We start from the raw sequence: 12501 nt of genomic DNA on the forward strand, positions 1-12501 counted from the left end.
GCAATAGCATGAAACTTAAGTGGACAGATTTCTGGCCAGAAACACCAGCCTGTCAGTATATTCTGGCTTCAAGTACGCTCTCAAAAGTAGGTCACTATTGCCACGATTAAAATCATGAGTTCGATTTCACTATTTTATCACGATTTTGATTATTTTTCGATTAATTGTGCAGCCCTAACCCCTTGTTACATTTTTTTCCAGATTCTTCCTGTTCACATTTTTTACTGATGCAGATGTGATTTTGTAATGGACAATGGAGCCCCATTGCCAATGTGGGCATAACATAAAAAATGGTGAAAAATTATGAGTTCATAACCCTTTGAAATTAGTTGCAAACAAATTAACAGACAAATGCAAGCAAGACAACTCACTTAACAATGACAAGAACCACACATCAGAGAGAAGATAGCGTGTCCTTTATTACTTCCATTTTGCATTTGACATCTGAAGTAAGTTGTGAACTTCATACCAGTTCAGAACAGTCTTACAGAGGCAAGGGCCAGGTTCACTTGCACTCCCAGGCACGCGGACATACGCAAAGACAAAATGCTATGAAAGGCAACAAACAAAAAAACATCCCCTCTCCTACCACCATGTCAGTCAAAGATCAGTCTCAAAACAACTCGTTCAGCATTAAAACTTAGTAAATAATAATAAAAAAGTTTAAAAATGTCCAACATAGACACTTGGAGATGTAAACAAAATAAGTGTAGGGAAATGGAACAATATGCAACACTATGGATGATGAACCCTTAAAACGTGTTGCTAGCCATCGAAAATATCTATTATTCAAACAGTTCCATACTAGGCCCTTGTGCAAAAGATGTATTTTGTAAGAGTATCCTTGAGGAATTGACTGCATACTTTTCAAATCTATATTTCTGTATATAAAAATAAAGAGCCAGCCATTTGGAACTCTGATGTGGAGATGATCTATTAAAAACACCGAAACACTGCTACAGCTGATATTGTTTTGCCTGTCAAGCCGCCCCTACAATAGCACTAGAAATGGCGCATTCAGTAGTAGTTTTTCCAATTAATGGAGAACCAGACTATGCATGCAAAAACCAAGCATATTGCAAGTCTCTATTTTGCAAGAATTTGTAAAGCTAAATGGCGTGATCAGAAAATAGAGAATATGTACAAATAGCACACATCACACAAACACATCACATCAGACCAGCTGAAAGGAAAATGGTGAGTATGCGTACGTTAGTTCAAGTTCTGTTAAATCCGCTACGGTAACACAGCCTTAGTCACTGAATGGTGGTCAGAGTTTAACACCTTATTATTATACTTAACAGACACAACAGACAAATTGAGCTTCATAGTTCAGCCCTGACCCACCACTACACACCAAACAGATTCAACATGATTTGCCTTTCTGCAGGGATACAGTACATTATTGTTATACTCAAAATAATAGTAAAAAAAATGGTGACATGATAATATGAACAAGATGTTATACCAGATAGTGTATAATACTTAAGAGTAATAAATACAAGTTTAATGGCAGAGGCTTGCAAAAGACCTTTAAGTTTTTAAATGTTTAAAATTAAAATGATCAAAAAATAAAAAGACAAAGGCCTATGAACACACATGATTGATAATAATAATAATAATAATAATAATAATGTACACTAAATAGAAGTGGTCTCTTCACAGTGTTTAATGGAATCTGTACTTTCGTGCTGGCTTCAGACTCACGTAAGTCCTCTTCATATCATCCGTCTCCTCCTTCTTCACTTGGTGGAACCGCTCTCCTTTTGTTGTCACTACTTGATTGTCATGGTAACGGACCATCTTCTTTGGGGCCTGCACAAAAATCATATAGAAGTTTAAGAATAACGTATGCTACACTGCAATAATGGTGGCTTTGCAAAAGTCTGAGAGCAAAACCACTGCCACGTTCATTGTCTGCCTACAGTGGATATAAAATCTGCTGTTCAAATGCCAGGTTTTCGTGACGTAAACATGACAGCGAGGCAAAAAAAAAAATCCCAACGTTCCCACCTTTAATGTAAAAATGAAATCGTTTGAATTAAATGGCAAATCCAACCAAGCACCCATCAAAAAGCCGATCGGTAGATATTAAATTCCTCACACAATTTTATTTGTCTTCATTTGGCGCTGCAAATATCCTATTAAGCATGATTTCAATGACAACCCAGTTGTGCCACAGCAGGGTCATTTTACTAGGCCTTTAGCGAAACAGCTGAAGCGAACCATCCCTGAACCAATTGCTCAAAATTTCAGCCAGATGAATCTTGGCATCAGGAAAGAAAAAAAATATTGATGGAATTACCTGTTCATTTTCTATATTCAGACAGTCAGCCATCATCATTCTTAAATCACATATTGTAGCCGAACCAAGATCTGACACCAAACGTTTCAATTATTGCTGATGCCAATGATTTGATCCTTCTCAAACAAACATTTTTACATGACCACAAAATGTGTCTTGACATGGTTTAATAAATGAGAAGCAAATCATTGCACTAGAGTTGTTCAAGGAGCACAAGACATCATTTTTGGCCACTTGAGTCCAGACCTCAATCTAATTGAGAATCTTGGAGATGTGTTGGAGAAGGCTTTGCAGAATCCACAAAATCTAAGGAAGATTTTTTTTTAAATGGGGGCCTTAATTCTGATGTAAACTGCTCACCCATGGTACTTCAGGTGATTTTGGAGCCATAATTGGTTGAGCAATGTCCACGAAAAAGGAGTAAGTACTTATTTGTAAATGAGGCCAATGCCTTGACTTTCATATTTGTTTAAAATAATAAGATAATGGGTGAGCTACAAAGCAACAAATGCTTTATGGGCTACTCATTGTACAGTAGGCAGTTTGAACAACCCTCTCGTTGCCCCTAATGTTCTGACGATGAGTAACATAGCCAGTGGCTAAAATCCCCTTGCAGTGCTCTACTAAAAACTATCTGCAAAGTCGCGAAAGCACGCACAGCCCAACTAGATGAACAGACTTACCAGCACGAACTACAACAATCAAAGAACTAAAGATAATAGAAAAAAAATGTATACACACTTAAAATCTATGTAACGTTCATTATTGTTTAAGTATGTTTATATATCCATGTCATTGAAACAGTCACTGAAATTCAATGCAGCCATTGAAAGTGATAGCACATCAACAGTGTCAACAGTGCTTGGACCAGAATGGATGTCAGTTTCAGAAAAGGTGGTGACAAAACATGTCTCACAACAATCAAGTCTATAACCCTTTTACACTTTTACAAAATGACATGCATTTTAAAGAGGGCCAACCCTGTGATGGCTTAAAGTGTGTTAAGGATAGACCGATATATATATCGGGCCGATATTTGCATATTTTAAGTGTATTGGTATCGGCCGATAGGCGTGTGGTTTTGGCCGATACGCAATATTTATTATTTTATGTCATTCGACACTTTATTTTTTATTACTTGATTGTTAGACATTACTTGATTGTTAGAGTGGGTGTTTAAATGTTACAAGTTCTACCTCAATTTGATAATGTTAAAGGAATTTTTATTTTTAACTTCAGACCTGGAATATGTCATTTTTTAACCTTTTTTTTTTTTTAAACCCATATCGGCCCCAAATATTGGGTATTGGAAAACGGGTATGGGCCAAGGGTGGTGATAAAAAAATAAATAAAATTAAAAAATCGGTATTGCATCGGCCATTAAAAAACCTGTATCGGTCGACCCCTAAAGTGTGTTTATATTTTTTGGGACGTCCTGTATGTTTCTATAGTCTGGCTTGCCAAGCTACAGCAGTATGTTTAATGTAAAATACTCACGTCTTTTGGAGTGACAGGCCTGTGGGTTTTCTTGTCTTCCTCACAATCCACGACCATGTATCTGGAAAAGAGGGACAAAGAGTATTTGTTAGCCAGGGAAATGCTCCTTCACATTTGGCTTGTAGAGAGTTACTTGTGCACAATCCCTGGTGCTGAACATAAAGATTACGTATTTTGGGAAAAAAAAAAGGTTCGCACACTTTGGATTTTTTCTTCTTTAAGTTATTTTTTCTTCTTTTTATTTATCCATTCATTGGCAATGACGTTTCGACCTCTCGGTCTTCCTCAGATTCCTTCACATTTGGCCTCACCATTCGCCATGCATGAAGTTCACTCTAGTACTCACTTTTCTAAAATGCTTTCCTTCATCTTCTGATCAGCCTTTGACGATGGCGTCTTCCCTTGATTAACCTAAAAGACAAACATACACAAGTGTGTAAATGAAAGACAGCTCCTCGTTCTGTATTCAAGGGGTTTCATTCAGTGCGAAATGTTCGAAATGGTAAGTCTTGACAAGATGAAAACTACATTCTGGCACCACACCAGAGAAGGTGTGAAACCAATGGTTACAGTAAGGCGGGGGGCAGGATACATGTGAGCTTGCACTTTTCGTGCACTAACACGTTTACATACATATTTTATGTCAATTTTGTGCACAATAAAGCACCAGAGAAGGTACGCAGATGCGTGTCTACGGTGCAATATTGCAATATATGGACAGATCTCCCGAAGTTCCATGTTGAGGTCACAGTTCAGTCAAAAAATAATGGGAAAAAAATGTATGATAGGCTCGAAGGCTATCTGTCCCCTAAACGATAACTCCAGTATCGTGCGTAGCGCTCTGATAGCTCTTTTGCAAGTATGTGCACTTGGTGTGTGTGCAATTTAAGTCCCACAGGAAGCATGCCCCCGGCCTTACAGTGACATAGGCAACCTACATTTATTGGTGGTGGACAAGGCAGGACGTCTCCTTCAATAATAAGCCTGACGGCCTCCTCCATGTCCCCTTTAGCGATGGACAGGGCGCTCCTCGCCTCGGTCACACTACACTTGGGGAACATCTCCAGCAGAAGCTGCTCCTGGCCGTCCCACTCAGGGCTGTTGTCATGTGAAACCTGCAACAACCCAGAAGGCAGCCTTTGGAAACTTGAATTGCTAGACGTGGAGGTCAAGCAAGCATGTAAACAGCAATCCTGCCACATACTTCCAACCATCAGCTTTAAGTACAAGTGAAATAGGAATACATAGCATCACATTTGTAGCTGATATCTTCAATCCTGGAAATAAAAAATAAAAAACTGTGAACAAAAACAATACTCTATATTCAAGAAGATTCCCTGACACTGAAACATACTTCCAACCATTTTCAAAATGTGTGAAGGTGGGGCAGGTTGCAAAGCATTCCCTGTTGTGAAAAAATACCTTTGCTGTCGCTCCATCTGTTGATAAGTGCAGCTCCTTGACTGAGGACTCCCCGTCAGAAGAGGAGGTATGAGTGAGACTCCAGTTGCTCTCCACAGGTTTTGGTGTGGTGGTTTCTGCAATACAAAAATGTACTTTACTTTAGATACAAGGCTGACACCAAACAGGTGTACAAAAATGACTAAAACAATGTTGGCTGGCACTAAACATGTGTACAAACCAAAACAAAACCAATGTTGAAGTTGGAAGCAGTACAAAGTATGTGTTTATAGAAGTCACTAAAACACAATGGGCATGCATTTTTTTTTACCTGTGTCTCGAGCTGAAGCTAGCTTTGCAGCTAGGCTGAACATCAGGTCACAAACTTTAACACTAAAAAGAAAAGACAACATTTCAGTGTTTCATTAAGGCACAAAAAGTGATATCTTCATCAAAATCACAATCAGTCTGACAGTTTTTGCTTGCCTGTCGATTTCAGCGAAGCCAGGAATGTAAGCTTCCAACATCTCCACAAAAACCTCCACATCAAAGTTTTCTTCAACACTTTCTTGTGATCCCAGGTCTTCCAACACACCGGTGATATAGGACAACAGGACTTCATCCAGAGTGCTGCAGTTCACACAATCAACACATTAGCAGGCAAAGAGGAAATTGGGCAATTATTTTAACCATCTCACTTTCTGAAGAGTTCACTCACCTCATGTCTGCATTGGGAATGTAAGACAGAATGAAGTCGTTGAGGGCATCTTGGATGATTTTATGAAGGTCCATCATTTGCCTAAAATTTGAGCAAAGGTAAGTTAAGAACTCCAGAGAGTTACTTCAAACAAGAAAGTCCGAATTACCAAATAGCACAGAATGATGACCCAACTTACAGATTTAGCTAAGAACAAGAACAAAGTAGATAACGTCGACCTATATAACGGGTGAAACGTAGTGACCGTGTTGATTACTGATCACATGCATTAAAAGAGTTGACAAATGCAGGTATAGAACACTAATACATCCCTCCTGTTACAACTTTATATAGATGACTGGAAGAGCCTCGATGACATAATTTTTAGAAAGGTAAACGGCTGTTAGCAAAGCCACCAAAGACCAAACTGGCATAGTCCCGTGTGCTGCGGTGTCCACTTGCAATTAGTACGACAAAATGTTGCTTAACGTCCGTAAAATTAGCAACACTGCACACATAACCACAGAAGCGGTGTAATGTTGCAGACCAAACATGGCTAGTAGCGTGTTCGTCTCAATTGTTTTGGTTAGCAAGAAGCAGTACCGTTATATACTGTCAACAGGCTATGGTTTCTGTACTGCTTCACAGTTTGAAAACTGTGGTCGAGACACAAAGGAGTGCTTATTGCTGGTTATAACGTATAGTGTTACAGTATGTTGTGAACCAAGAGCTAGATTCTAGTTTAATTGAATGCATTCGGGTTATGTTGCCTGGTTGAACTTAGCTTACTAGCAACACAAACTTACTAGCAACAAAAACGTTAGCGTTGTCATCATCAGTGGTAATCATACAGTTTGTAATACACAATTTCGCATTACCTTCTGCTCAACTTGGGGAAGATTAAGCAAGGCAATGGCCACTGACCGGCTGCACAAAACAAGGGCACTATCGTCGTTAAGTGAAACTGCAAGCTAGCCAACTGCACCAAAATGCTAAGTAGTAAACACAGCCACCCGCCGTCACTCAGGTTCAAAACCTCTGACGTAATTTCCTTTAGAGTCGCGAGCCAACTTTTATAAATAAGTGCTTGGATGTCTCAGACAGTTAAATAATTTGTCTTTCTAATTGGGTTATAAGGTCACATAAGTTGGCCATAAGTTGTATGGTGCACCAGCTTTTGTTGTGCGGAGGTTGATAAGAAAGTAGCCTTGTCGACAACAAGCTTCGGCCTTAACCGGATTTTTAGGTACAGTAGGCCTTGGCTATGGATTGCAAACTTGTGCAGCCTGCCGTAGTAAATTCCTGATGATTTCTGCTGGCTGAACGCGCGTTAACCAGTAGTTTACATTTGTCAATATGCAGGATAATGTCGAGCCTCTTCATGCAACTGTCATTGTTTATTTCTGCTAACATACACAGCTACATTTGGTCAAATTAAATGCCCTGAGACTCGTTTGCTGATGTGTGTCTGTAGGCCTACTTCAGTTCACGACCAATGAGGCAATGAGGTGCACCAGAGGGTAAAGGGCTATGGGTGCACTCACTGTGTAGGATTGTGGCCAAAGTAGGTATTGCTACTATGCTGCTCATTGATTAAATGAAAATGTGCCGCCTACTGCCAAATTTGATATTTTTTTCATGAATATTTACTGACTAATAATATGACCAAAGTGCAGTAAGTTTTGTACCTAAAAAGTACCTAATTTCTGGTTGTTAAAAATGGCGGACGTTGAGAAGATCCAATTTTCATGTATAAAAAGTGCATTTTTTTCCAGTCATAATGAATACTTAGAATTTGGCGGTGGTGGTAAGTATTTGTGAATGGACAGCATGGATTCTGGAAATAAATGACTAAAATTATTAGTGCACCTTTAATACTGCAGCAACATGGCATTACACTGACAAAATAACTTCTAAGTGAATTTCTCTGTCTACTTGTGTGAGCAGAAATAGTTTAGGCTTTAGTGTGGGGCTTGTGTAATCTATTAATTTTGCCCTTGAGAACAATTTGACTGTGTGTACCACTATTTAGTAAATAATTAATATGTTTAGGCCTACTCCTTTTCAGCTTGCCAATCGCTGAAGTCCATCAACCCAGCAAAGGAAATGCTGCTGCAGCTGATAATGTGTGGAGGAAGATGTCCAACTTGGCTGCACTCTCTTTAAACCCGAGTGGGTCACAAGTATGTGGAGTTGTCTTTCAAAACAAGTGATTGGAGGAAGTCTACCCATGTAGCACTGCCGTAAACTAAATAGACTATGCCAGAGTGTATTAACTTTTAATTCATCCTCCTCACATGCAATCATTTAATTATCTGAATAACAAGGGAGCCAATGTCTGTCTCATGGAAATCTAAATAAAGATGACTTTTTTGTCATATCCCAGCAACCTCAATAGTTAAATTGTAGGGCGCAACTTCATTTGATTCGCAACATTTTCAAGCTTTTTCATCAACTTTCTCCTTATGGTCGTAACATTGTCTGCCTGGGCTAAAGACCAAAACTTCAGAGTACAGTGTCTCTAGAGAGACCTTTTTTTAAAAAACAAAACTGCAGCACTATTTACTTACATGGATAAACCCAGGGTTTCCATCCAGGCACTTTACAGTTTTGGCGGCCATGTTGACAACAAACCTCGGCCACATTGAGAAAAAGATCTTATATTGCAAATGTTATTTTTAAAGTTGGCTCACAACAACAATGTATGAGCCATATGCTTTTTTGGATTTTCATTCTATATTTGGGTGGTTGACATGACGCCCTGTTTTACGTAACATCAGTTAAAAACCTACTAAAATTATATTTTTCCTCTTGAAAACAAATGTAAATGAAAGAAGATGTGATACATCATGTTTCATATTAGTCTTAGATGAGAAGAAACATTTTTGTTCAGATTTATGGAAAGGTTTGTATGTCAAATGTCCTGTGGTGTGACTGTAACATTAATACAACCTGGAATATATAGAGCTATAAAATAAACCAACATCATTTTCAATCATTTGTAAAGTATTTGGCATGATTGCATAAATATTAACCTTATATTAAGAAATATGAATGAGAAAAAAACTCAATACAGTAATATTAACTACAAGTTCAATTTCGTAACACAAATTGCGTCCTGCGGGGTGACATGTAAGTCAGGTTTGTGGACGGGCAGCTGCAAGGCCAACTACAAGGGTCTTAAAGACAGGCTCCTAACCAGTTATACTGTTGGTGTGTTCCATTATTCACCCTCTGTACTGTGTACCTTGTTTGAGTGCAGTGAAGTACCCTTTCCACCCTCCGCAATTCACGAGGCGAGTACATTCCGATTCCCGTTCTGTCTGATACACTTAACGGAAATGACGGTTGGTCGCGTGTCATCCCAGTTTACCAACCGCCAATATGCTATGGGGCACCTAAGTCTCCACCCCTTCCGGGCGGCTCAAGGGGCTGGGAACGCAAAAACTTTTGACTGGGCTGTAATGGACTGATCAAAGCTATCTTCCGATCCACCCCGCATTTCCCCGTCGATCACACATATGCTGTGCCTCAGAATTAATAACAACCAATGGTGTGCTTGTTGACTTCACTTGGCAAACGATTTTTGAGTTGTGTGCGTGCAAAAATATGTAATTATTTGGACTACAGGGTTCTAGCTAGCGCAAAAGTGCGTGACGGCCCGTTACGCTATAATTTTGGACCGTGACGCTTATTTTGGACCGTTACGCTTATTTTCAATACAGCGTAACGGCATTTTGTCTGTAGGCCTATTATGTAGGCTACAGACAGATCAATGCCACATCGCCCTTCTGCCAAACCTGACACATGTCATACTCACTGTATTTAAATGACAATATAGCACTCTACTACTACTACTACCAGCCTACTATTTTTATTTGTCGCGGGGTTTTGACGGCTTTTATTAATCTCTGTGACAAGCGTATGAAGCAACAACAAATGCACGTGTAGCATCGCATCCTTGTTTCTCCAAAGCGTAGTTGCCAACCTGTTAGCAGTGTCAGCAGTAGTGCTGGGTTCGTTACTTGTTACCATACAAACAAATCAGGAGACATTGGGCGCTAAGCGCTGACATTGGGAGTTGACACTATTCGAAAGAGGACAAAGTAGGTGGGAGAAGACGTGACATATCTCCGTAACGGTGAGAGGCACTTTTTTCTAAGCTTGCCGGTTGACATGTGGCGTGACTACAAAAAAAACCCGCATTCGTAGCAAAAGGAGCGTCTTCTGTGGCTAGGCTAATTGCATGCGAAAGGCACTCGGCACCAGTCCTGTGGTTTTAGGACGCGCAAGCTGTACAATAGCGCGAGCTCGGAAAATGTGTCAAACTGCACTTGTCTCGGAATCGGATCACTCGGACATTGATATGCCCTATTATTAAATGCACACACGGTTCACAGTGCTCCTCAACGTTTTCAAAACTAGTGCAACTGTGAGAAGGAGGGGACACCGCGACACACCTCTCTCTTCCTCTTAATAGATCTCTATTTGCGCGTATGCGCCCGAGAGAGGGAGTCATATTTACCTCTCCAATCGCAAAAGTTCACAGACAACGGTGTTTCGTTACCAACTTTTTAGTAGTAACTCGTTAGGCCTACACTACTTTTATCAGAAAAAAGTAGTTACATTACTGCAACCCAACACTGATAATTTACCTTTTAGGTACCCCTAGAATGGCCTATTTTTTACCTTAAAATGTCAAAAACTCTGCACCGCGGATGGGGGGAAGCCCCCCTTCCGCACCAACGCCCCCTATCGGTCGCTTCGCTCCTTCGACCGATACGCTATAATTTCATCCTAGCTAGAACCCTGGACTACACAACAGACGTCGCATGTCCGACGTGCAGCCACTTAAGCCACGGTGCAGCTGTAGGGTTGGCTGTGCCTCGGTTCACGTCAAATATGCGAGGCGCACGTGTAGTCTCTAACACAGTTTTGCACAAAAGCTAAAATAACGTTTCTTGCGTGTCGAAAATGAGTGGTCTTATGACACAAATCCAAACCTTTCAAATTCACTGCCATCATATGTGAAATCCGGAGCACATGCCAAACGGGATGAGGATTTAGCTTGACTTGCTCCATTAACTCCAATTCAAAATTTTGAGCGCTCCAGCCCCATAGATCGGAAGTAGAAGGGCGTGACTTAGGTGCCCCATTCAACACGGAAGGCACTGTTCGTTATGCTAACACTTTTTGAAGTTACCCCTGCCTCTAATACACATGGCGATTGTCTTTGGAATCAAAACTATGCTGTTATCACTGAGATTCAACCGTTTGACAGATCTGACACTCAACTACATCACAAACATGGCGGTCGTTGAGTGCGAAAAGTGTACAGTTACTCCACACTTCGAAAAATGGCCGTTTTGGGGGCGTTATCCGGGTAATTGACAGTACACTTTACCGTCGCGATTAGAAATGGAACACCCTGCGTACCCAAACACAGTGCGGAAAGGGCGGACAGTACGAGTATTGGAACACAGCATGTACCTCAGTTATTGGAGAGTGGTGTGGAAGTTTAAGGTGACTATTAACCTCTTAATATGTCTACATATTGCAATGTTTCTGTCACACAATGCTTAGGTTCATTTAGTGTGTCCCGTGGTGTGACTGCTCTTATGGAAGGATTTTTTTTTTTTATGAGTGAAAACACATATTAAGGTTAAACACAATATCATTATCTAGTTAGGCTGAGCTTGGAGGTCAGTCAGGAATACAAAAGGATTAAAATGGCCACAATGCAGTGAATTTCGTGTGGTGTGACTTCATGTCCTGTGGCGTGACATGCTTAGGCATTGAGTTACCCAATGCCTCACTTACTTATTTTTCATGCATCATGCAAGGATATAAGGATACCAGGAGATTTATTTGTCACATTCACACAATTATTACAAGTAATACAGTGAAACCAAGCAGCAAAATCACAGTTGTCGGCCTGTACGATGTATAGGCGTGTGGGTGGGGGTGCGGGTGCGGGTGGGTAGTAGTGTGTGTGTGGGGTGGGGGTTAAAGGAACAATAGCAGAAAGAGCATTGGGGATATGTTTGTGCAGAATATTAATCATTTTATTGTATCTTACAGAAATGTCACACCAATGATGTCACACCACAGGACACATTTTCCCAAAAATGGCAAAAATTAAGTGAAATTCTATGAACCACTGAGTGCTTTATTTTTTTTCTTTTTTTTCACATTTTTCCACCCATTTTTTCAGAAATTGGAATATGTTTCCTCCTTTAAGTGTGTTACGGCCTTAAACGTCAACCACCCATTTCATATATATATATATTTTCAAGTAACGGCACAATATAAATTCAATGATGATTAGGCCCATGCGGTGAGCAATTTGTCAAAAAACGGGAAGGGTGGATATGTGTCTGATATTAAGCATCAATGGAGTTGCATTAAGCTGTTTTATAATGGAATCAAATAATTGGCTGTTTTTGTTGAGATGTAAAATAGGTCATTTGGTGAAATTACCAGTAACAATAGCAGTATGGAATTGGAATTGGATAGGAGTGTCTGCCAAATGTAATGTAATGTAAAAAAAATAACTGTTTAAGCTTACCACATCAGGATTGAGTTGCTTTACTGTAAAATG

The 12501-nt window shown here is 40.0% G+C and overlaps 1 protein-coding gene and 1 long non-coding RNA gene across 2 annotated transcripts; one reads left to right on the plus strand and one right to left on the minus strand.

Annotated features, from left to right (window-relative positions):
• Positions 1-399: 399 nt before the first annotated feature.
• Positions 400-6939, minus strand: cuedc2 (CUE domain containing 2). Its single transcript, XM_063190941.1, has 9 exons — positions 6779-6939; positions 5922-6002; positions 5690-5833; positions 5535-5596; positions 5225-5340; positions 4741-4917; positions 4149-4213; positions 3803-3863; positions 400-1815 (listed from the first exon to the last, which is right to left on the minus strand). The coding sequence occupies exons 2-9, from the start codon at positions 5996-5998 to the stop codon at positions 1669-1671; spliced, it is 849 nt and encodes a 282-aa protein (XP_063047011.1). The 5' UTR covers positions 5999-6002; positions 6779-6939; the 3' UTR covers positions 400-1668.
• A 95-nt stretch (positions 6940-7034) lies between these two features.
• On the plus strand, positions 7035-8222 carry LOC134440988 (uncharacterized). The gene is made up of 3 exons (XR_010033075.1): positions 7035-7146; positions 7375-7464; positions 7969-8222. It is a non-coding gene; the product is annotated as an uncharacterized LOC134440988 (long non-coding RNA).
• Positions 8223-12501: the final 4279 nt, after the last annotated feature.

Source organism: Engraulis encrasicolus, chromosome 24, assembly GCF_034702125.1.
Source record: "Engraulis encrasicolus isolate BLACKSEA-1 chromosome 24, IST_EnEncr_1.0, whole genome shotgun sequence".
Classification (NCBI taxonomy): domain Eukaryota; kingdom Metazoa; phylum Chordata; class Actinopteri; order Clupeiformes; family Engraulidae; genus Engraulis; species Engraulis encrasicolus.